This window comes from Miniopterus schreibersii (assembly GCF_964146895.1).
Source record: "Miniopterus schreibersii genome assembly, chromosome: 20".
Lineage (NCBI taxonomy): Eukaryota > Metazoa > Chordata > Mammalia > Chiroptera > Miniopteridae > Miniopterus > Miniopterus schreibersii.
In genome coordinates, this window is record NC_138122.1 from 10,757,667 (window position 1) to 10,782,258 (window position 24,592).

Genomic DNA, 24,592 nt, shown 5'->3' on the forward strand with positions numbered 1-24,592 from the left:
TCTAGGACAGCTGGATCATATGTGCTGACAGCCACTTTCGATGGCCCTGGATGGGGAAATTGACACTCCTTTGCATACCCCCATGAGAAGCAGCTGGGGAGGCATCGGGGAGAAGCAGAGCTGAGATCCCTGTCCCCATGCTCATACCCCTCAGCAAAATGAACAACTCCCCCCACCGACCCCCTGCAAAAGCCTGTGTGGGGCTGCAGATGCTGAGGCCCTATTTGCTTTCAGAACCCCCTATCCCCTGGGGGAGAGCAGCTAGCAAGTAATTCAGTCAGGCTTCTGAGAGCAGGCAGTTTGGTTCCCTGCAAGGGTCCTCAGGACTGTTCTGTGGGATGAGGGTGGGTATTCTTCAGGCCACTCCAACACTGTCAAGAAGTGTCATTTTCCTCTGATCCTCCCAATCTCTGCCATTTTCTATGTGTCCTGTACCAGCCCAGCTTCAAAACCTCAAGGCTGCAACTTTTTCCAAGGAAGCCAGGAACACAGCTGTGAGTCCCATTCCCTGGGGGAGAGTTCGAGCTCTCCCTCCTGGCTCCAGATGTAAAGAAACAGCTGTGGGGTGGCAGGAAGCCCAGTTGGCAACTAAGCAGGGCCTGGGAAGATGGAGAACAAAGGGGAGAGACGGACAAATGGCAGCACTATCATGATTCTAGAGACCTGGGGAAGAAAACATTTTACCCCCTGGCCCGAGCAACTGGCTGACAGGCCTTGCCAAATCCCTTAGCGGCTGCCCAGGCCCTGCCCTTCCCGATCTTGGCAGCCGGGGCAACTGGCAGGACCCTCTGTAAACTCCATTTTATGATTTCCAGTTAATCTGAGAAGGAAAACTTGGCTGTTTCTGTCTGACTCCACCCCTGTCCTCAAACAGTCATCTCCCAGCATGAGATTTTGGAAACTAAAAGCTGGTGAGAGAGCGGAGGAAGGTGGGAGAGGGTTCTGCCCCTCTCATCTGGCATCCCCCTCCCCCCACCTCTGGGAAGAAAACCAGGGTGCAGGATGCCAGCTGGGTGTCCGCAGACAGGGCTGCTCTGGGCACCACTTGCTTGCCTGCTACACCAAGGTGACAATGTATGACTTGGCACCAAGTACTAATACTCAAAAATAAATTTCCTAAATGACCATGGCCTGCCCTGGGTCCCACTGGGTCTTTAACTAAAGCCTGTCCACTGCCAGGAGAGGGGCCCACTGCTGCATCCCATTTTCCCATCCATGTCCTCCCCAATCTGAAAGGACACCTGGTATCACAACTGCTTCATTTTAGGAAAAATAGTTTAATTTGTTTGGTACCTCTTTCTTAGATGAGGTTCCCTTCTCCACGGAACATCCCTGGCACTGCTCTTCCCAGGCCCGCCGGGAGGAGCAGCCCCTCTCTGGAGGACACCCATTCCAGACGACTCCCCTCCTGGGAGGCCTGCTCTGGGTCTAGGCCTTAGTGGGCCCATCATTTTTGTGTTTTTATAAAAAGTGGTCGAACACTGTATATGCCCCTTTTTCTGGATGGCATGGGACCAGCCCACAGCACTTTCTTCCCCTTGATTAAATAGCCCATTAAATAACCTCCCGGTGCTGAAAGGCAGATGTCACAGGAATGAGCCTCGTTCGTCCGCTGGGCTCCCATCACCCTAGGGTCTGCACCCCGACTAGATCAGGCCTCCACAAGAGCAGCCAGGGGCACGGCCTCTTCTCAGACCTGGCCAGTCCTGGGACCCCTCCCCAGACAGGCAAGGGGGAATCCAAGCTGGTCATACTGGCACCAGGCACCCCCATCGCCATGGCTGGGGGTAGCTCAGGCAGCAAAGTGGGAAGACCAATGGGCACAGCTCCTGCCTAAGTCAGAAGTAAGTGAGGTTCTTGACTGCTCCGATTTCCAGCATCCGTTTGATGGCCAGGGCCTCTTGGGAGACATTGTGGCCCGACCCCTGTGGAGACAGCCAAGGAAGGAAACTGAGGGGCTGCTAGGGATGTCCCTGGCCCTCCCCACAGCCCCAAACCCTGGGATCTCCCTTCCCTGTGCTGCCTCTCAGAAGGAAGAAAATCTGTGTGGCCAAATACAGAGGACACTGGCCTGGGAACCTAGGTGCCTTGGTGCCAGTTCTGACCCTAAGTGACCTCACTGTGAGCCACCTCTGGGCGCCTGGCCCCCCTCGTTCACCCAGTGTCCCAGGCTGGTCTGCCCCACCCAGCTTGCAGGCAGGGGCCACTTACCGCCATGGACTTAAGTGTGATCTGCTCGTAGTAGTGAATGGTCTGCTTCCTGTTGTGGGCGTCTGGGTAGCCAAAGCCAGCAATGTGCACCACGTCGCAGAGGTGCAGGGCCAGGGTGATGGCCAGCAGGCCTGTGGTGGGCTTCTGAGGGACACGGGGTGAGGAAGGTATTAGAGGGAGCCCCGCTCCTTCCAGCATCTTCCAGGCCAGTGCTCTGCAACAGCACTTTGTTGTCCTGGAGGTGGCCTTCTGTGCTGTCCTGTATGGCAGCCACCAGCAGAGCTGGCGACTGAGCGAGCGAATGGGACTCATGGAGCCGAGGGACTGAATTTTTAATTTCATTTAACTGCAATTATGTGGCTCGTAGCTACCATACTGTATTGTACAGATGGGGAAACTGAGGCTTACAACTGGTAAGCAACTCCCTAAGGAGTGGAAAGGTTCTGCTCTGAGCCTTGGAGAACCTCCCCACTTTCAGAAGTCTGGGACCCCACGTTCACAGACTGTGTGCCCTTTATGAGGTGGGCTCACCCCTCTGTAAAGTGGGGATGGCAAGACTTTCCCATCTACCTTATGGGCTGCATCCCAAATTCGTTAACAGAGATGGACAGCCTGCTGTCCTAACCTCACACATCTCGCCTTCCTCAGCTCCGCCGTCCAGACCACTTCAGCCGGCCAGGCCTCCTGAAGCCGAGGTTTTCCCAGCATCTTTCTGAGCTCTGCTATCATTTCATCTGTCACTTCCTGCCCAGGCCTTCCGTTTCCCCCTGTTGCTTTAACCACCACTGTGTTAACTCATCCAGTTCAGACCTTCGCCGAACCACATTTCCATCGCCTTCTAGCCAGCTCTGCCTGGACAGGGCTCCGGAATCTCACCAAACTCCCCTCCCCACCCCATTCCCTATATTAGTTACACATATTATCGCCCACCCAGTTGTCCAAGTTGGAAACCTAGAACTGTCATAAATGTCTCGATTGCACCTGAAAAGTAAATGTTGTAGCAGGAGAATTTGAAGGCCACTCCCAAGGACCCTAGCCCTTGGGTGTGTGTGGAAACTATGGCTATGATGAGATATATTACATTAAGTTACACTGCTTTAGATGGCACAGCTGACCATCAGAGCGATAATCCTGGTGGGCTTGACCCAATTTCATGAGCTTGTACATCTGGGTCTAGAGCTGAACAGCGGAGGGAGTCAGAGATGGGAAACACAAGAAGGATTTATCATGCTGGGGCGGGTCTGGAGATGGAGAGGAGCACAGGGCAAGGAACAGGAGCAGCCTCCAAGAGCTGAGGGTGCTCCCCGCTACCCCGGCTGAGAGCCAGCAAGAGAACGGGACCTTGGTCCTGCTACCACAGGGAACTGAATTCTTCCCACAAGAATGAGCCTGGAAGTGAACCTCCCTCCCCTGCCCCCAGCCTCCAGACGAACTCAGTCCAGCGGCCTGCTCCATTCCAGCCTGGAACAGGTATTCTCTGCTTTTTGAAAGTTTGTGTTACACCACTTTGCTTTTACAAAAGCCCTACAAAAGTACCTGTGTTCGCTAACCAGAAGAAATTTGAAGAGGCTTTTTTTTTTTTAATTTTATGAAAAAAGGTGGAAAGCAAACATAGCGTTCAGCATTTGTTTTGCAGCGAGTGGCCCCGCCAAGCTCCTTCCCTGAGAACCACACCCAGCACCCAGCTGCCAGAGTTTTGAACTGTGTCTGAGCATCTGGCCTTCATCCCAATTTATTCTGCGTGCCCGTTAACAAGATGTGTCCGAAGGTATCAGAAAAGCCTAAGGGAGCTCACAAGGGTGTTAAAAACTTAGCATAAAACTGGATGTAAGTAAGCGTTTCGATTAGACATCGATGGTAATTGCTTACGAAAGATTTCGAAGGGACACTTTCCTTTCCGATAGCGGGGGACCTGCATTCCTACCCTAGGCAGAGGACCCAGCCACACTGTGCTGGACTTCTGACCTACGCGACCATGAGTGGATACATGGTGTTGTTTTAAGCCACTAAACTGTGGTAATTTACTAGGCAGTGACAGGAAACGTATACAGGTCAAGCCCATCCGTTCTGTTTTCCTTCCCACCACAGCAGCTGGGTTCTGGTCCTTCCTTTCTCTCGCCTCCCTCTCCAGCCTTCACTCCTGCCTCACGCACCATCGGGGCATAAAACCCCTTCCAGGCTGCCTCTGTAACTCCACGTGCAACAGAACCCAGTGCCAGGAGAGTGTTTGGTATTGTCAAATGACATACCTTTCCCCAGTTCTCTGCCTGATGGGCCCTATGACCCCTCAAGGCCCAATCCAGCATCACCACCTCCTCCTAGGGGTGGGAAGGGGAGCTCCGAAACAGCCCCACAGAGGCCTGCCCCTTCTCGGAGATCCCGCAGCACTTGGAACAACTCTCTGCTGGGGCATTTGCTCCTCCTTGCTGCTACCTGTGTCTTTTTTCTGCTAGCCCAAGTACCCTCAGGGCACGGAGCGTGACTCACTCCCCGCATGCATACTTGGGGCCGGGCACAGAGTGGTCACAAAAGCACGCATTCAATTTCTGAAGCTGAATCACAGTAGATACTCAGCAAATAATAAAGTCATTTACTCCAAATTTGGCTAACATTTATTGAGCACCCACTGTGTTGTACCAATCTCCATGATGGGCCTGTTACATAATTAGCTTTTTAAATCTTTTAAAGGAGGAGATTAAAGATGGTGGCAGACTAGGTGGAAGCTACACTGACACTCTCCTGGGACCAAACTGGAATTACAACTAAAACATAGGCAAACCATCCTGAATAATCCACTGCAACTGAAGACGAGCTGGAGAGGAGGAAACCAAGGAGGAAAAGCGGAGACCCCAGAGACTGGTATGGAGGCCTGAAAGGGCTGGCCGGGCTCCCACAGACAGCAGCTGAAGGTCCTGAGGGAGATCTCAGCTGAGGGGGTTCCCACTGAGGACTCTGGGGCCTAAACCCCAGGCTGGGCTTCCCAGCCAAGAGCACCAGAACTGAGAAAGGTGCCCACATAACATCTGGCTGTGAAAAGCAGCCGGGTTTCTGTCAGGAAGAAAGAGCTGGAAATGCAGGCACCCACCTAAAGAGCCAACGCACAAAGTTTCGTGTGCAGCCACTCACCTTGAGCTCCAGCAGGGGGTGGGCAGAGTGGACTGGAGCTGTGTGAGGAGAGTCTAGGGTTGTGGGCTCTAGAGATAGAGCTCAGAGGCCACCTCTGGATTCCTGTGCTGAGTCATTCCCCCATATGGCAAAGGCAGACATTTACCTTCCAAGCAGCTTTTGCCTGAGGGGGAAGCAATTGCCCCACCCTGCTGGAAAACCTCTTGCCCTACCCCATGGAGTTTGTACAGCCTGAGGCTCATTAAGAGAATCAGATTAATCAGCCTGCAGGCAGAGGCAGATCTCAGAATGCTTTGAGTCTTTACCTGATCTGCTTCTGGACCCAGGCCTTGGAAAAGCTGACTTTGGTATGCATCTTGGTCCTGTCCAAATGCACCCAGTCCCAACAGAGGGAACCTCAAGCCGTGGGTTGTTGATAGCTCCAAACAGGGTATTCAAGGTCAGTCACAAAGAGAGTCTGATATTGGCCTGCACCAGAGACCTTCCAAAAAGACAGAGTCCTAGCAGGCCTACCTAATACATAGAAACAAACCCAAATAGGCAGCCAAAAATGGGGAGAAAAAAACAACCCCCAAATGAAAGAACAAGAGAAGTCTCCAGAAAAAGAGCTAAATGAAATGGAGGTAAGCAATCTATCAGATATAGAGTTCAGAATACTGATTGTAAGGATGCTCAACAGCATGAAAGAAGATATGGAAACTATAACAAATGACCAGTCAGAAATGAAGAATGACATAGCAGAAATAAAGAATACATTGGAAGGAATGAACAGCAGATTGGAGGAAGCTGAGGGTCAGATCAGCAAATTAGAAGACAGGGTAGAAAAAAAAACACTCAATCAGAGACCCAAAAAGAAAAAAGAAAAAACAGGAGGACAGTCCAAGGGAGCTGTGGGACAACATGAAATGTAACAATATTTGCATCATAGGAGTGCCAGAGGAGGTAGAAAGTAAGCAAGGGTTAGAGAACCTGTTTGAAGAAATAATGGCAGAAAATGTCCCTAACCTGGTGAAGGAAAAAGTCACACAAGTTCACAAAGCACAGAAAGTCCCAAGCAAGAAGAATCCAAACAGGCTCATGCCCAGACACATCATAATTAAAATGCTAAAAATTCAAGACAGAATATTAAAGGTAGAAAGAGAAAAGCAATTTGTTACCTACAAAGGAGCGCCCATAAGGTTGTCAGCTGACTTCTCATCAGAAACTCTATAGGCCAGAAGGGAATGGCATGAAGTATTCAAGGTAATGAAAAGCAAGGATCTAAAACCAAGAATACTCTATCCAGCAAGGCTATCATTCACAATAGATGGTAAAATAAAGAGCTTTCCAGACAAAAAAAAAGGCTAAAGGAGTTTATCACCACCAAACCAGCACTGCAGGAAATGTTAAAGGGAATTCTATAATTAGAAATAGAAATAGAAGCATTGCAAGAAATGTTAAAGGGACTGCTGTAATAATAATAGGAAATAGAGAAACATAGGCATAAAGAATTAAAATGGCAATAAATAATGACCTCTCAATAATAATTGTAAAGACTTTAAAGGAGAGATCAACAGCAATACAGTCATAGTCGGGGACTTTAACACCCCACTGACTTCACTGGATAGAACTTCCAGACAAAAAGTCAACACAGAAACAGCAACTAAACGGCACACTAGATAAGATGGATTTAATTGATATTTACAGAACATTTTACCCCCAAGCTGCAGAATATACATTCCTATCAAGTGCACATGGGTCATGCTCAAAGACAAACCACATGTTAGGACACAAAACCAGTCTCCACAAGTTCAAGAAGATTGAAATCATATCAAACATCTCAGATCACAATGGCATGAAATTAGAAATCAACTAGAGTAAAAACACTCAAAAACAGTCAAATACATGGAGGCTTAATAGCATGTTATTAAACAATGAATGAATGGGTTGCCAATAAGTTCAAGAAAAAAATCAAAAACTTCCTGTAAACAAATGAAATGAACACACAACAACCCAAAATCTATGGGACACAGCAGAAGCAGTCCTGAGAGGGAAGTTCATAGCACCTCAAAAGCAAGAAACATTTTTAATAAACTATCTAACCCTACAACTTAAATAATTAGAAAGCTTCCCCGTGAAACCATCCAGACCAGGGCTTTTGTTTGCTAAGAGTTTTTTATTACTGCTTCGATTGCATCAGTTGCTATTGGCCTATTCGGGTTTTCTGATTCTTCCGGATTCAGTTTTACATGATCTCATTCATATGTGGAATCTAATAAACAAAATAGACTGAGGAACAAAATAGATCCAGAGACATAGAAGCATGGAAAAGACTAATGAATCTCAATGGGAAGGCAAGAGTGGGGGAGTGGGTGGGGAGAGATCAATCAAAGAACTTATGTGCATTCAGCATAACCCATGGACACAGACAATAGTGTGGTGAAACACTGGGGAGGCATGGATGTGGGTTGGAGGGGATCAATGGGGCAAAAAAAAGGGGGGTATCTATAATACTTTCAACAATAAAGATAAATTTTAAAAAATATAATATATTTTTAAATATGTTTTTATTGATTTTAGAGAGAGAAGAAGGGAGAGAGATAGTTATAGAAATATTGATGAGAGAGAAACATCGATTAGCTGCCTCCTACATGCCCCCTATTGGGGATTGAGCCCACAACCTGGGCAAGTGCCCTGACTGGGAATCGAACTGGTGACCTCTTGGTTCATGGGTCGACGCTCAACCACTGAGCCACACTGGCTGGGCCATAATTGTCTTTTTAAATCCTTCAATGGCCTTCAAAGGTCAGTACTGATTTTATCCCCACCCTACAGATAAGAAAAGAGAGGCTCGGAGTGGTTGACCTGCCCAAGGCCACACAGTAAGTGGTACAGCGAGTCCTGTCTACTTCTGCTGGTTACCTCTGTCCACTTGCCCACACAGACTCTCTGAGGCACAAAAGACACGTGTGCAAGTACTCGGGAGGCTACAAGCTAAAGCCTACCAGCCAAAGACTAAGGGCACTGAGAGCTGCAACCAAAACCAGAACTTGCAAAACTGCATCATGACTCCAAAAATTGACCATGATACGCAAGAAAAACTGTAAGCTCAAATTCTTAACTCACTCAGACCTATATGTTAACATAGTGATCAATTACAGTGATCAGAGATACAGTGATCAACAGCAACTGCACGGGCGTGAGTTGTTCTAAAGATAAGACTAGGACTGTCTCAGCAACGCCCCAGTTTACAAATTTTGACCAGCGCCTGCCAAAACCATCCTCTAACTCCAGCCCCAAGCCCTGTCAGTACCCTCCCATAACTCCACTTTGGGGACGCCTCATGGTTCCCAAGCTCCTGCTCTCCCTGGCTGTGGCAAGCTAGTGAACCTGATTTCAGGTGTCCCTGAAGGCTGTGGTCCCCCGGCTGTAGCAGGTGCTATTCAGATGGGAGCTGTGATCTCCGTTACTACCCTCCCCTCTCATGGGGTCCTCTACGGCTTCCTAAGTCTCTAGGACCCTCCCACCTACTTCCCACCCGCAACCCCGACCCTCCACCTGCCCAGTGGTCACATTGTCACCTGCTTGATCTTGCGTGGCTGCTGCACTGGTAGGCTTAGCAGTTTGTCAGCTGCGATCTCCATGAAGAAGGGGTTGAGAATCCGAACCTGTTTGGGGTTCACGTCCCAGATGAGGGGAGGCTGTTTCCAGAAGCCCTTTCGCACCTGGAGGATGAAGTTGGAAGGAAGAGGTGGGCGTGGGTGAAGACCTGTTTGCCAAGGCCAGCCTGGTAGTCCTCAGCCAGGGGACGGAGTCCACGAGATGGCAGAGACCCCCAGGGTGAGAAGAGAGGGAGGTGAAGGCCTGCACCAGAGACAGGAAAGGAGACCAGGGGAGGGGAGCAGGGAGACAGAAGAGGAGGGACCCCCAGGAGAGGCCAGGTGGCAGTGTGTAGAGTACAAAGTCTAACCACTCCCACTTCTAAGGATCTCCAAACAGGTGGAGGGGCTTGAGTTTGGGGTTGTATAAACACTTGTCAAAAATGCCAGACTGGGTAGTGCAGCATTTGACTGGATGACAAAGGGACACGGCCTTTCTGAAGACCGCCTGGAAGGACCCAGATCTGGACGGTCCTGACCAGCCCCTTGCCTGGAGGTGACTCCTGACCAGTTCCTGCAGCCTGAAGCTTGGGAGAGCCCTTGGCTCCCACCTGACTCCTGTAGGCACTTGGGCCCTGGCTGCCGGGCAGGCCATCAGATGCCCTGCAGAAGACTGAGTTCCCTCCTCCCCTCACCAGCTCTAGGATTGCAGAGCAGACATCACAGCACAGGAGGGCCTGACCCCCAGGACTCAACCCCTCCCATCTCCCCACCTACCCGCTTCTTGTCACTCAGGATGGTCTCAATCCAGTGGAAGTCCATCGCCTTGAAAGCCACCAGGACGAGGAGTGTGTCGGGATTGTTCTCCTGTTTGGGGTTGAAGTGGGCAGATTCCGGGTAGAAGAGACGCATGGTGGTCTTGGAGCCTACGTCATCCTCATAGCCAGCCACTGGGGCGTTGTTTAATCTGGGAGGACGGAGGAGGGTGCTGTCACCTGGGGCCCCACTGGGCCTGTCCACAGTCGCTCCCCAACACAAGAGGGCAGAGCTGGTCATACAGACCTGATGACCATGTCATACTTGTTGATGGCATCTCCCAGCGAGCTGTTGCGCAGCCGGTGCCCGTTGCCCACCACCACGCAGCGACAGCACTTGAGGCTGCCAGGGGAAGAGGGGACTCAGACACAGAAGCAGGTGCTGCTCCTGCCCTGGGTCTCCCTGGCCTGCTCAGAGTCCCTGCCCCGGCTCCCTCAGCCCCTGGTCCCCATGAACCAGGCATCTGCAAGGAGTCCTGCTTATGGCCCTGCTGACTCTGAGCCCTGGATTCTGTAACCAGAGAGGAAACTGAGCAGAGCACAGAAGAGGGAGGAGGGGAGAAGCGAAGACGACTGAGGGGTAGCAGTAAGGAACCCCGTTTTGGAGCCCCCTCGCCTGCTGCAGAGGCCTGCCTGTTGCCACGGCAATACCCTCAGCAGCCTCTGCCTGCCCCAGCAGCAAGCTGCCCAGGCTCAGTTGCTGTGGGGACAGACTACCTGCGTCCCCTGGAGACAGGGCAGGCTAGGAAGACTTGTCAAATTAGCCACAGGGGACCAGAGGCAGGAAGCTCAATGGGAGGCGTTGGGCCATGACTATTTCTCACGGGGGCGGGAAGGAGAGGCACAGGGCCTGGAGTGAGAGGACAGTCTCCTTACCTCTGGATGCTCTCCGGGATGGAGTAGCTGGTGAGGGCTAGCACCCGGAGGAGCAGGTCTTCTACAAAGAGAACAGATTGGAAGGGGCTGAGGACAATAGCCAGCGTTCCAAAGGCTGCCGCTGTCCCCCCTCCACTCCTGCCTTCTCCTCCCTGCCCCCCGAATCAGAGCCTGGCTGAGAACTTGGGCGGTGGGGCTGTGGATGGCCAAAACTAAGAAGAGGGTGGCAGAAGAGCCCACCGTTTCCACAACACCGGCCAGTACTTACCGCTCCCCTTGGTCCCGAAGGGCAGCTCGTAGGCAGAGGTTGTCTTGACCCAGAAATAATCCTTAAGCTGCAGGAAGATGGGCTGATCTCGAGAGTAGCTGCACAGAAGCGAGAGCAGAGTGGGGTTACGAAAGGGTCAGAATCAGGGTCAGGTCCCTGCTAATATTCTATACGCATGTCCAAGGGCCGTTCCCTCCTTCACTGCCTTCACCTAACCCATGTCCACCAACACAGTCCCTCCGTCCGGCTGGCACCGAGGCCCCCCACTCTGTGAAACCCTCAACCCCAGCTCACCCCAGGCCCTGCCCCACCCACCTCAGCCTCAATTACTTACTTGCCAAAGAGCTTAGAGACCTTCCTCTCTGCCTCACCCTGCAGGCACAGCTCCTCCTTCTCTGGGATTGGAAAATAAAAACTGGGGACAGAAAAGAAGAGGCAGAAGCTCCAGTCAGACCAGGGGCCCGGCCTCTACCTCCTCCCGGGTGCTGGAAAGTGACTTTCAGGGTGGGATCATCTCAATCCAAGTTCCATTTTGAAACCAAATCATTGAGGATCCAGCTCTTCCTTCTCCTGACCCTCTCTGGCCAAGGGCCTGGGGAGTCATCCCACACCCTACCCCCCAAACCCACCATCTACCCCCTGGAAGAATTCAGCGCTAAGAGTTAAAGGGAGAGGTCATGCTCGGGCTCTCGGAACCCTCCTGTCCCACTCTGTCCCCACCCTAGACGCTCCATCCCGAGTCCTGCTCCTGAGAAGAACCAGTGGGAGGACATGGAAGCTGGACTCACAGCTCAATGTACCTGTCTTCTCGGGAGATGGAATACCACACCATGATGACCAGGACCAGTGCCAGCATGGCCAGGAGCTTCCAGCCTGCAGGGCACATGCATAGAGGAGCTGGAGGCAGAAACAGGCAGGTACAGTCCTAGTCCACCTTCTTACCTGCCCTGTTTTGGGCCCCTGCAACCCCCAACTCAAGGTGCCCCAGTCCCTGGACTTGGCATTTCCAGTGTCCCTCAAGAAGAAGAGAGGAGCCCCCAGCTCCCCATCTGTCCCTCCACAACCCCCAGGGTCCCAGGGTGATACTCAAGACTACTTCTGAGGGGGCCCACTTTTCGGGGGGGGAGCTCTTGGACAACACTCACGGGACTTGCTGATCATGTTTCTCAGCAGGAAGCAGGGTTCCTGGGGAGAGCTGACATCCTGGCTGCCTCGAGCCACCTAGAAGTAGGAGTCACAGGTGTCCAGCCAGCTCCACACACACCCCTGCTGGATACTAGAGCAGGACACACCCATGGCCTGCCTCCTTCCACTCCCAGTAAGCACAACGCTGGCCATCCAGGGAGGGCCCTGCTCACCTGGACACACCCCAGCCCCTCAAAGGCAGCCTCAGGGGTTCGGACGTCCTATGGGACAGGAAGGTAAACCAAGTCCCACCCCTCAAGGATTAGGCTCCACACCAGTCTGGCTGGCTCCAGATTCTCCGGCGAGCTTCCCCTAACTGTCCTCCTCATTTTGACCAGGGGAGGGCCAGCTCTGGGATGCAAATGGCACCTCCACCCATCTTTTTACATGAAATTAAACTAACTGTAAAAGGTGTGATTCATTTTTATGTGACTGAACTTGACCTGTTCACCACCCTCCAAGGCTTCCCCTGGGTTCTAGATACCACCCACCTCCCCATCCCCAGTCTCCCACTATTCCAACCAGACAGGTCTGCTCAGGCCAGACAACGGGGTGAAAATGCAGTTACGAAATGGCCCACAAGGCCTCCTCCTGCCCTTTTGGACTTTGACTAAATGCAAACAGTGTCTGGGCCCTCACCACCTGGCACTTGGGGCAAACTCAGAGAAAATGGGTGTTTGAATGGGGAGGGCGGGGGGCAGAGGGTCTCTGGTCAGAGGAGGAGGGAGACCCTTTCAGGTAAGGGCAAGGGCCAGGCTGTGGAAGAGGGGAGCTGCTACTGGCACGTTAACAGGTCGCTAAATCACAAAACTCAGTCAGGGCCACACTCTGGAGTCACAGGGAAAAAATATCTATGGCTTCCACAGCCCCACAAAGAGGCATGGGTGCTGCCGAGTGCCAGTTTCTTTCTTTTAAAAAAAATTTTAATTTATTGATTTGGGGGGGCAGAGAAAGAAAGAGACATCGATTTGTTGTTCCACTTATTTATGCATTCGTTGGTTGATTCCTGTATGTGCCTGACCGGGGATTGAACCTGCAAACTTGGTATATCAGGATGGCACTCTAACCAACTGAGCTACCCGGCCAGGGCCTGCACAGATTTCTTCCATCCATGCCAGATTCCTCAGTTATCTGGAGCACAGGACCCCTCCTCTCCCCGCCATTTACTAAAAACCCAGATTCCAGGGCCCTTCCCTAGAGCTGCTTCAGTCAGCAGGTGGACCTGGGATGGGTGTTTCCACAAGCAGCCAGTTCTGAAGGACCAGGAAAGAGAAAGAAGCACTAGTGTCTGCACGCTCCAAGATAAACAAAAAAATTTCGAATGTTCCTTGATGGGTGGGGGACAGTGTCTAGACAAGGCCTGGGTCTTGTTACAAACCACAAATCAATGATCCCGAACACTGTTCTATCACGAAGTCATGCTCTGCTCCTCGGGGGGCATCCCCTGGCTCCACTCAGAGTCCCTGAGCCCTGAAGAATGGGTCCTGAGAGGAAGGAGGCAGCCTTGCGGGGACCAGAGTCAGGTGGCCTCAGCAGGGTCAGCAGCACCCATCTTCTAACCCCAGTAAAGTTCTAGGTTTGTAACCAGAAGATCCCAGTGAAAGTCGTGTTTCTAGAAACTTCCATGATTGCTTTTCCGAAAGTGCGAGCCTCTCCTACCTGCCCACAGCTGCTGCCATCTTCCCCACCACGGTGCCTCTTTATTGCCCCCATGGCAATTCGGTCTGTAAGTCATTTAGTGACTCATTTGTTTGCTTGCTGATAAGCCCAACAGAATGTAAGCTCTGTGAAGGTAGGAATCAGGTCTGTCTTGTCCCCACCCCACCCCCACCCCACCCTCCAGCCCCAGCACCTAGCCCGCTGCCCGGCACAGAGCCAGCACTCGGAAAGAATGGAATGAACAGCATGTTGGGCTACTTTGGGGGAGTCACTTCTCCCTCTCTGATCCTCAGTTTCTTTGGCTGTGAAACTGGGAAGTTGGTCTTAGATGTCTGCAGATCAAAATATCTCTGATCAGCATCATGGGCCTCACTTGGAAACTTATAAGAAATTCATAATCTCAGGTCCCCTCCAGACCCACAAAAATCAGAACCAGCCTTTGAGTAAGATCCCGATGGTGCAAATGCACATTTGAGTGGAAAATGTGCAGTCAAGACGGAGGGACGCACTTGACTTGGCTGAACAGAACTGCCTGGAGCGCTATTACTGCTGGTCCCAGACCTAGGAATTCTGACCTAATGGGTCCGGCCTAGCCCTGGCATTTGCTCACGCACCCCGGGTGACTCCGAGGTGGAGAAGCACTGGTCCGGAGGGTGGCGAAAGCAGATTCCTCCAACTCTGACCTGCACATTCTGACTTAGTGGGTACAGGTGGCCCGATCCTAACCAGCTCCCAGGTGGTGGGTCCCTCTGCTAGGCTGAGCCCAGGATCCTTCCAGCTCTAACATTTCCCCATCCTCTCTCTATCTCCCTTTCGTGACCAGGATTCACTCCATCTCACTCCATCCCCCTTGCTATCTGTAGATAACAACACTGATTTCACAAGGCGACCGATCACCTAAGAAGTAAAAATATACAGATGTCCAGGCCCCACTCCCCAAGATTCTCATCTAATTGGTTAGGGGCAGAGCCCAGGCATTGCTAAGTAAAAAACAAGACAGACCACCACCACCCCTTGGGCTTCTAACATGCAGCCAAGATGGAAACGCTACACAGAGTGTGTCCACAGTAACTCCTCGATGGAGGAGACCTAGGCCATCACAGGAGACCAGCACTGACCAGTCCAGAGCGGCAAGACAACTAGCCCTTCTCTGTACTCGTGTGTCTCAGTCCCCAGGCTGCGCTGGTTTTATGTTCTGCAGACTGGCCGGTCGCAGGCCTTGCTCTAAGACACCCTACCCGGGATTTCATCAGCCCACCCCGTCCCCTCGCTGGGCCAAGCCAAGAGGATGGCTCAGCAGCCCCCAGACATTCCAGCAGTGTGGTTCTTGGGCTGGCTGCTGTCTCAGGACAACTGGTAGCCTTCTCCCAGCAGCTCCCCCACGTTACCGACTGAGCCCCTAGGTATAAAAGGACAGAACAAAACTCAAAGTAGGGTACCAAGGCAGGAGAGCGGGCATCCCATCCACTCATGTCCAAGGCGCAGCAGCCTCTGGCTGCCGGGAAGCCGGGCTCACCAACCCGCTGGGCAAAGCTGACCCCCGACCAGGAAGGCTGTGTGCTCTCTTGGTGTTCTTCCAGGAACCATGTCCCAGGCAGAAGGGAGGCTGGTGAGCACCGTCGCAGAACTCGCAGAAGGGCAGACCAGGGCACCGGCTAGAGAAACGAGACCCACTGACGCAAGCAGCAACCGTGACGTACGCTCCGCACTCCCGGCTAACACACGGCACGTATTCTGCAGGCACCCGCAGCACTGAGAACGGGACTGTGCTCCCCCGGGGCACAGCCCCTCAGACCCGGGGCCCATCAAGGGCTATGGCTTAATGTTCCTCAGAAGGCTATGGGGAGGGGCCGGAGGGGGACAGAAGCACAGGTTCTGAGGCCATGACCAATGTCACTGCTCCTCAGCTCTGTAGGGAAAACTGGAGCTGCCTGCCTGCCACCTCTGGACGTACCTACCGTTCCTGCTCTCTCCTAAGCCCCGCACCTGGACACCGGGTCCCCACTCACTTTTCAGCCTTGCTCCCAGTCAGCGATCCTCCCCCTTGCCCTGATCCTTTCATCTCTCCCCCCTCCACTCCCTTTGACTTATAAACGTGCTCAGGTCTCCCTCTTCCTAAAACGAAACAGCATCCCTCTCCACCTTGGTCTCCTCCTCAAGCTACCCCTGCATCTCTGTCCTGGTCTCCAGCCATCAAACATCCTTATCTGTGCTACGCCCCCACTCAACCTCTCACCCTGCCCCACCCCTCAACCCCTCACCCCGCCCCACCCCTGCCTCCCACCCTTACTTTTACGAAGCCTTTGGCACTGTCGGCCAGCTCCTCCTTCTTGGCCTCGGGTCAAGACTCTCTCCGGGTCTCCTGCTACCTCTGGGACCCGCTCTGCGCTGGCTCCACTTCTTTTAAGCACTGGCAATCCCCAGGGATCTGTCCTTGAACCTCCGGGCTCCCCTGTTTGTTTTCACAGGCCCAGTTCATTCCTTTGCAGAGCTTTAACTGCTACTCATACACACCCTGATGACTCGAGCTCTTTGCTTTCAGCCTTTTAATTTCTCTCCCAGGTCCCATTCTAATATTTCTAACTTTCTACGGCAACATCCTACGTGGGTTGATCTTAAATTCTCCAGACTGAGCATGTCCCAAACTGGACCCATCTCTCCCCACCCCCACCCCCCGCCCTCACATTATCAACTCAGTCTCCAACATCTCCCTCCCCTTCACACCACCCCTACTAAACAGTTACTAAATATTATCGATTCTGCCCCATTTCCTAATTCCAGTAAATGTTTGCTGAACTCCCACTAACTGCTTGGCATTGTGGGAGGCACGGGGGATAGAAGGCTTTTATAAAACTCAGTCCGGGATCAAGGCCACACAGTCTTGAGCCTCGGGAATATTCAGGATGCAGCCCTCCGCCTCTTCTCCAGCCAGAGATGAGTCTAGACCCCACCCCAATTCACCTGCTTCCCGACTGGTCTCTTTACAAATCTTCCCTCACTCAAGCCCCTTCCCTTTTTTTTGGTTAATCCTCACTTAGGAGATTTTTTTCCATCGATTTTTAGAGAGAGTGGAAGGCAGGGAGGGAAAGAAAGAGAGAGAGAGAGAAACATCGATGTGAGAGAGACACATTGATTGGTTGCCTCCCACACGTGCCCCGATTGAACCTGCAACCCAGGTACGTGCCCTTGACCGGCAATGGAACCAGCCACCCTTCTGTGTGGGGGCCGACGCTCTAACCACTGGGTCACACCAGCCAGCGCTCAAGCCCCTTCTTTAGAACTGCCAACAAGGTGTCCTTCTAAGAAACAATTTGGGGCGAACACCTTCCTGCTTCGATTGTTCCCTGTTCCTTAAATGAAAATCCAAAAGTCCTCAGAGGCCATGGGGGCCCTTCCATGTCAGGCCACAGCCCTGCAGACGCACCTCCGACCCTCTCCCAGGCGCAGGGCACCTCCCACACCACCGCTGCCCCAAGCCCCTCCTCATCCTGGCGGCCTGACAGTCCCCCTCCTGCAGCACTGGCTCAATGACACCTTGTCCTTGAAGTCTTTTCTGACATTTCCAAGCAGCTAATGTTTCTCTTCCCACAAAATATTGTTTACATCTTGATCTCAGCCCTCACAGGTAATAAAATTTCATATTATGCAATCACTGCTTTTCTTGCTTTGCCCACTGCCCTCTGACCTCTGAACTTGGAGGCTTGTTTATACCAAGGATGTAGAAGATGTTTTATCACAGAATATAACTTTGTATTATATTATTGTGTATTTCTTATCTTGCCCATGGGAGTGCAACCTCTGTGGTCTGGGAGTTCTTTATGTCTGCAGACTCTATTATGGGGCCTAGGATGTAGCAGATGTATCATAAATGTTTGCCATGCAAGTAATAAAAGGAGATTAAACGTGTATTACATCCCTTATTCATAACTGAAGTGTGCTGTGCACTTACGAGGTGTGACAGCAGGGAGGTCTCACCCTCCTGACCATTACTTTGGGGGCCAGATGAGTCATTGTTGTGAGGGCTGTCCTGTGCACCATAGGATGGTGACCTCAACCCCTAGATGCCAGCAAGACCCCCCCCACTCCCCAGCTGTGACAAACAAAACATCTCCAAAGATTACCAAATCTGAGGCCTGCCCTGCGAGACGCTCTCAGGGGCTGTCCAAGTATGATCTCAACCCTGTGAGCTAAACACTATGATTACCTCTCTCATGCAGATAGGGAACCAAGGTGCCAAGAGAGTCAGCAACTTGTCCAGGGTCCCACAGCAAGTGAGAAGGGGGCTGGAACTCAGGCTTAGCGCTCCGAGCCCTGCCTCTGCTGCCTCTCACGCCATCCTGGATGGAATTGCTCCCTAGGCTCCCAGATCCCCGGAGCGTCTGCCTGCTGTCTGATTCCCTGGGCTGTGCGGGAAGCTCTCCAGCATTTCTCCGGCTGCACAGCTGTATTTGCAGGACGACTCCTACCCAGCATCTGGACACCAGACTTCCAGGAGTACTGGCGATGACTGGGTTCGCTCTCTCCCAGCACTGGCACGGGCCTGAAATCCCTCACCTGGCGAGCCAGGTCTCCGGGGCCCTGGACTGGTGTGGCCGCCATCTGAACGAAGAGCGGGACAGTATGACACCTGAGCGCACACGTTTCACCTCAGGAGGCTGGGACCAGGTGTCCAGCCTGTCACGGTATGCGAATCTCGACGGTGTCAGCCAACCCACAGCATGTCCTGTCTGCTTAGTGTCAGCTGCCAATGTTCCCGAGGGGACTCATTCTGGGCTGTGAACTTAACATAATGAACACAACTGCTCGGTAAGGCCATGAAGTCCTCCCGGGAGTTCCGACCCACTGTAATCAACTGCTCATGGGTGCGACGGTCAGTTCTGGAGAATGGACCTGTCATCTCTATCACTTCTCTGCTCAACACTCTCCATGGCCTCTTCATCATTTAGAAAGCCCACAACCTTGCCTCTGATCTACAAGGATGTCCATGACCTACTGGCTAGCACCCTCCTTCCCCACTTGCCCCACCCTTTTGTGACTGGGCAAGGCACACACCCCCTTCCTCGGGGCCTCTGCCCTTGCCATCTGCTCAGCCTGAAATGCTTTCCCCCTAGCCACTCAGCTCTTTACTCACCTCTGCCTCCCAGCACATCCCCAATATTTCAGATCCCCCTCCCTGCTTGTAAAGATTTTTTCTGTTGTTGTGTTTGCTGCTGTATCCCCGTGTCTGGAATAAGTGACTGGCACACAGTAGGCTTTCAATACAGATTTGTTGAATTAATCAGCGGATCTATTGGAGCTAGAGAGGAAGAGATGTCACAGGTTGGATGGCTGTTTCAGCCCCCACGGGGCAGCCCTGACAGGCCAGAGCCTGCAGCCTGCATCCTCTCCCCACCGCTGAACAGCACGGCAGGGTCACAGCATGCCTGGGAGGGAGCTGGGCTCCCTTGGCCCCAGGCTCATTCCAGGCAGCAGAGGGCAGAGTAACTGACCGAGTGCCCCAAGGCCCACCAGAGGTCAGATGCAGGTGTCTCTCCAGACGCCCAAGTACAGAGGAAAAGGGGGAGGACAGGCTTCCCACCGCCCTGCTCCAAGGCTCTCTCTCTGCTCCCCACCCTGCGGTCCACAGGCTCCTCCCACGAGGCACCCCAAACAGCCCAGCACTGCAGCCTCCTGCAGAGATAAACAGTATCATTCATTTTGTCAGCTGCCAGTCACAAGATACCACGGGGGAGCCACTTGAAAATCATACTTCTGGCATCAGCTAGGGAGGGGCAGGCGCTTTGAATTCCATTCTCTGAGTGAGGAAGCTGAAGTGGCGTGGCAGGGTGGAGATGCAATTGTCCAGGCCCAGGCCCAGGCCCAGGACAAATCAAGGAAAGATCTGGTGTGGCCATGGACCTGCCCCGGTTCCTAGTCAGGGGCTCTTGCATGTTACCCTCCTCAGAGCCCCCACCCAGGAGCCGACGCATTTGGCCCCAAGGACTGAAAGATAAAGGCACTACTGGAGCTGGGGCTTGAACCCAGCTCCCCGACTGTGGACCGCAGTGTGGCCAGTCCCCTCCCTCCTCTGGCCTCTCCTGAGAGCAATGGCCGGTCCCACGAATGGCCCCTGCCACGTGAGGCTGTGAAGCTGTTGCAGTGTGGCCCATCCACACCAAGCTGTGCTTTAAGAAAAATACACACTGGATCTCAAAGAATCAGCACAAAAAGGTAACTGTTACCTTTAAATTATTGACACTAATCACACATTGAAATAATATGATGGCTATATTGGCCTAAAGTTTTAAAATTAACTTCATCTCATTGTTACTTTTTTACAAATGTGGCTAAATTATCATGTAAAAAATTTTAAATTACACATGTGGCTTGCACGTGTGGCTCTCATTCCATTTCTATTGGACAGTGCTGGGCAAGGGAAGCTCCAAGACCCCACTGGAAGCACCCGCAGCACTTACTAAGGTCTACATGCTTCCCCGGGCTCCACGTCAGAAAGACCACGTCAGGGGCTGAGCTGTCTGAGGAAGGGCCTCGGCCATTCTGATTCACAGCCGCAGTGTGCATGTCCTGACGTCTCCACCTGTTAGTCGAGAAGTCCCCTCCCCTCCCTCCATCCTGTTCCCCCAGCCATTGGGGCTCTGGGTGTGGAGGCACAGCTCAAGGAGACACGGCCGCCTGGCACAACCCAGCCTCCTCCTGACCCTGGCATCTTGCCCCAGTGCTGGCCCTTGGCTCTGCCTTGCACCCCGCACCTGAGACCCGCACGGAACTGCCTCACCAGAGCCTTCTCTCCTCTGGCCAAGAGCTGAGCCCAGGGGACTGGCCAATGGGTCTGAACCCTGTCTCTGCCACTTACCACATATGTGACTGTGGGAAGCTGCTTGGCATCCCTCAGCCTCCACCTTGCAGTGTGTGACATGGCGTAAGTGGTCCCCACTGCAGGCTGGTTGTGGGGGTTAACCAGAGACTGGGTAAGGCACACAGGAAATGCTCTGAGAATGGTGACTATTAGCAGTTCTCTATCTGCAAGTACGAAGTGAATCCACAAGCTGTGAAGACTATGGGGCGAGTTACAACATTATTTTAAAAACCACTATTTTTCAGTTAGCCTGTTCTGAGACCAAAAGCACAGGAGACTAAGAACCATACGCTAAGCACAACTGGCCACTGAACTGAGCCGATCTGGGACCCGAGGCCTGGCCGGAGCTGCTACACACCTTCCCCTCCTAGAGGTGAGGATTTAGCCCGCACACCCCATCCCGACTCTGACCCCAATTTGAGGATGGAGGCAGGGCCAAGGGGTGGGGGGGTGGGGTGGGGTGAGGGGTCAGCACCAAGATCCACATCTGAATCCCTGTCAGGCAGAAGCTGCCTGCAGTGTAAATGTTGGGGGGTCTGGAATCATTGTTGTGACCCAAGCCAGAACTCCCTCCCCAGCCTCCCCGGGTCCTGGTCACTCTCCCTCCCATGCTTCCTCCAGCACAGGGTCCCAATCTAGGAGCCGCCTTGCCCCCATGGTCTGTCTCACTAGGTCACCCTGTTTAATCTCCCTCGTATAGCAGATAGACCACACTGTCTCCTGCACCGACGAGACTGCATGTCCCAAGAAGGCAGAGGCTTCCTGTGGCCCAGTGTCTCCAGCACCAAATTGTATTCCAAACACATGGCAGGTAATCAACACATATTTAAATGAATAAATGAATGAGCTCATGAGCAGACTACATGTGAACAAAATGCTTTATCAAGTTAAAACATCTGAGACCCTGAGTTGCAAAAACCTGGGCATACAAGGTGCCAGGGGCTGGCTAGAGCCTCAGCTCGGCAGCTGGAGGAGCCACCAAGTGCCACATGTTCTGCCAAACATGTGTCATGCTCACAGACTCATCTTAGCCACCAGCTGCCATCAGCCAACCTGTGTGGTCCCAGGAGAGGGATAGGTTTGAAGACCCCCTCTTACCTAGAAACCTCCCTTCCTCCCTACTTGCTCAAGAGGGGCAGCCTGGGCGAAAATCCAGGGCCCAAGCCCTGGACCACAAAGCACCTTTGGCCTCCTGGAGGCAGGGGGTAAGGATCTGGATTCTGAAACAGCATCTACTTCGAAGACAGCCATCTCCACGACACATTGCCAGCCACTCAGCTAGATAAACAGCCAGGCCCCTCTCGCCCTTAGGCGCCTTTATGTTAGAGAGCTTGGTTGACTTCAGTAACTGACCTTTTGGGCCGCACTTTAAATTCAGGCTCCTATGTTTTAATTTCACCAATAAAGAGTATGTCCTTGACCCTCTGGTCTCGGCCGCAGAAGCGAGATGACGGAGGGAACGTCGTCATTGGGCCAGTGACGCAACAAGATGCCCACACTGAGCCACCGCTGAGGCTCCAAAGCCACCGCTGAGGCTCCAAAGCCACCACCTTCAACAGCCCACCTGTGACGAGTGTGGCCACCCCGCCAAGGGGAAGGGGAAGTGTAACTGGAGCGCCAAGGCTACAGGATGAACCACGGGAACCGGTCGCATGAGGCACCTGAAAATCGTGCACGGCAGGTTCCGGCACGGATTCCATGAAGGAACAACACCTAAACCCCGGAGGGCAGCTACGCAGCACCCCTTTCATCTGAAGGATTTCAAGGATTAGTTGCGCAATAAACGTTCTGGTTTAAAGAAGAGAGTCCTTGAAACCCTGGGCCTGCACCATGTAGACGAAAAAGATCCCTACAAACTCACAGACCTAAAGTCTGAACATAAAGTCAGGATGATCTGAACATAAACATTCCTACCTAAAAGTGAGCCATGGCTGGTAGTCTTGCCCTAAACCGGTACCTTCCTTGAGCCTGTTATCTTTTTGCGTCTAGGAAAAAGTACCTCTGGGATGTCACAGTAATTTCCTTTTTTCAGATTCTTCAGGGCACGATCACTGCGCCAGAGCAGAGACCACAAAACCCCTCATTGTTATTGCTATAGTGTTAATTGTTAACTGTCACCTACCCTATAGCCACCCATGTAAAAGAATATGTGTCCATTCGATTGACTTTTTATCCAATCCCAGAGATCTCCCCACTTTGCTGTGCTTCCCCCGCCTCCCTAATCTATCGCCAACGGATTTCATGTAACCCCTTTACAGCTCTTCCTTTGATTATAATGTATAAAATAAGGTGCGAAACTACCATTCTCTGAAGCATTTTCTCAATCCATTGAGATTTTGCTTCCCGGCAATTGTCATCAGTTTGACTCAAATCAACTCATAAAAATTCTCTACAGGTTTAACCATTTCTTATGCTGACATTTACTTGGCGTAGTGCAACAGGAGTCCAGAGGAGCCCACCCAGGACCACCTTGCAGACCTGGACCCATGCTAGGTACCAGCAGGGGCCCACTGTGCCCCACCAGCCCTTCGCTTCGCATCGGGTGAGCTTAGGTGAGTTTTTCTTGGATTTCCAAACCTCCCTGTTTTAAGGTAAGAAGCCTGACTTTATCTGAGCTGTTTTTTTAAATTAAAAAAAAAAAAGTTCTTGAGGTGGAGCTAAACGAGTGGCTGGTTTTTAACTTCGGCTTTCAATTGGAATTGGTTTTTGACAGTCTGAACAAAACCTTTCGCCAGGTAAATAAGCCTGAACTCATTTGGCTCCAAAGATAAGGGGCACCTCCTCCCTCCAGCCCGAATCTTGGGTATTCTTAGGTGACTAAGAATCTTTGTGGGGTGTCAGAGGTTATTCCTCAAGACCTGCAGGAGCCCCAGAGGTAATTCCAACTCAACTGTAATTAAATCATTAACTCGTCTGGGGATGTGCACATAAAAGTTGGCTACCTATCGCTCTGCGTCCTCACGGCTGCATTAGACAGCTAGGGAGAGAAACCGAGACACGTAAAAGGGTTTGATGTGACTCTGGAGGTGACTTCCCCTTGGAGCTCACACCATAAGCAGCACACTTTAACCCATCACACTATATTTCTAAATATTTGTTCAGATTCTGCAGATCCCAAAATAAAACTAAAATATGGGAAATTGTGCCTCCCATATTAATACTCCCCATTAATACTCCCACATAAAATGGTCTGAAATTAAAAGTTTCTAACTTGGAATGTCAAGGTAATTTCCTTTTTTTCTGGACCCCTCACTACACCAGAGCAGAGACCCCCAAACCCCTCATTATTGTTAACTGCTAACTGTCCTATACCCACCAATGTGAAAGAAGTGTGTGTCTCTCTGTTTCACTCTTTATCCAAACCCAGAGGTTTCCCCTGCTTTTCTTTCTCCCACCTCCTTAATCTACCACCAATGGATTTCATGTCACTCCCATACATTCCTCCTTTGACTGTAGTGTATAAAATGAGGTGCAGGTTCCAATGTTCTTACCTTGACAACCTTCAACCCCAACTAAAGCAGAACCCAGGACAGTTCTCCCCAACCCAACCCCACAGCCTCGCTGTGTGGCCCCAGCTGTGCAGTGTTAGCTCCAGGTCCTAGAAGTAATAAACCTTTAGTTCCTCAAATAAATATTCTGAAGGACATCTTCTAATCATAGTAAGAACCACAGGGGCAAGTCCAGCCACAACACTGGCTGACTGGCACTCACCTCTCCTCCTGGCAGCTGGGTCCACTGCACACGCTACACGGGACACACATGGCCGCCCAGGGAGAGAGGGGCACTGCCAGTCAGACTGTGCCCTGCACTAATGTGCTGCCAAGGATTGGCCAGGCTCAGTGCATGCTGTGGCGGGGAGAGGGAGGAGGCCACATTGGAGAAGCCGTTTCCTCTCTTTCCCGGTGCAGCAGCTCCTAGAGAAGGTGCCCAGGCCCCTGATCAGACCCCTCTCCTGGGCGGTTTCTATCTGCAGAAGAGATTTTCTCAAAGTTGGTGGGCCACCGGCAGGGACAACGGT

General features: G+C 52.2%; 1 protein-coding gene across 16 annotated transcripts in view; it reads right to left on the bottom strand.

Moving 5' to 3' along the window:
- Window positions 1-1,257: 1,257 nt before the first annotated feature.
- The window catches only part of ST3GAL4 (ST3 beta-galactoside alpha-2,3-sialyltransferase 4), a 39,292-nt gene continuing 15,957 nt past the window's right edge, over window positions 1,258-24,592 (bottom strand). For 3 of the 16 annotated variants that reach the window (XM_081122449.1, XM_081122434.1, XM_081122435.1), the window contains exons 2-11: window positions 12,020-12,095; window positions 11,675-11,771; window positions 11,209-11,289; window positions 10,875-10,972; window positions 10,607-10,667; window positions 9,978-10,073; window positions 9,693-9,882; window positions 8,898-9,041; window positions 2,212-2,355; window positions 1,258-1,925 (exon numbers count right to left, since the gene is read on the bottom strand). In XM_081122449.1, coding sequence (XP_080978575.1) covers window positions 1,839-1,925; window positions 2,212-2,355; window positions 8,898-9,041; window positions 9,693-9,882; window positions 9,978-10,073; window positions 10,607-10,667; window positions 10,875-10,972; window positions 11,209-11,289; window positions 11,675-11,771; window positions 12,020-12,035 — 1,014 coding nt within the window. In that variant the 5' untranslated portion in view covers window positions 12,036-12,095 and the 3' untranslated portion in view covers window positions 1,258-1,838. Of the gene's footprint in view, window positions 1,926-2,211; window positions 2,356-8,897; window positions 9,042-9,692; window positions 9,883-9,977; window positions 10,074-10,606; window positions 10,668-10,874; window positions 10,973-11,208; window positions 11,290-11,662; window positions 11,772-12,019; window positions 12,096-15,157; window positions 15,369-15,727; window positions 15,766-16,008; window positions 16,077-24,592 lie in introns of those variants that run through there. The other 13 variants (XM_081122438.1, XM_081122443.1, XM_081122439.1 and 10 more) reach the window with 8 other exon arrangements.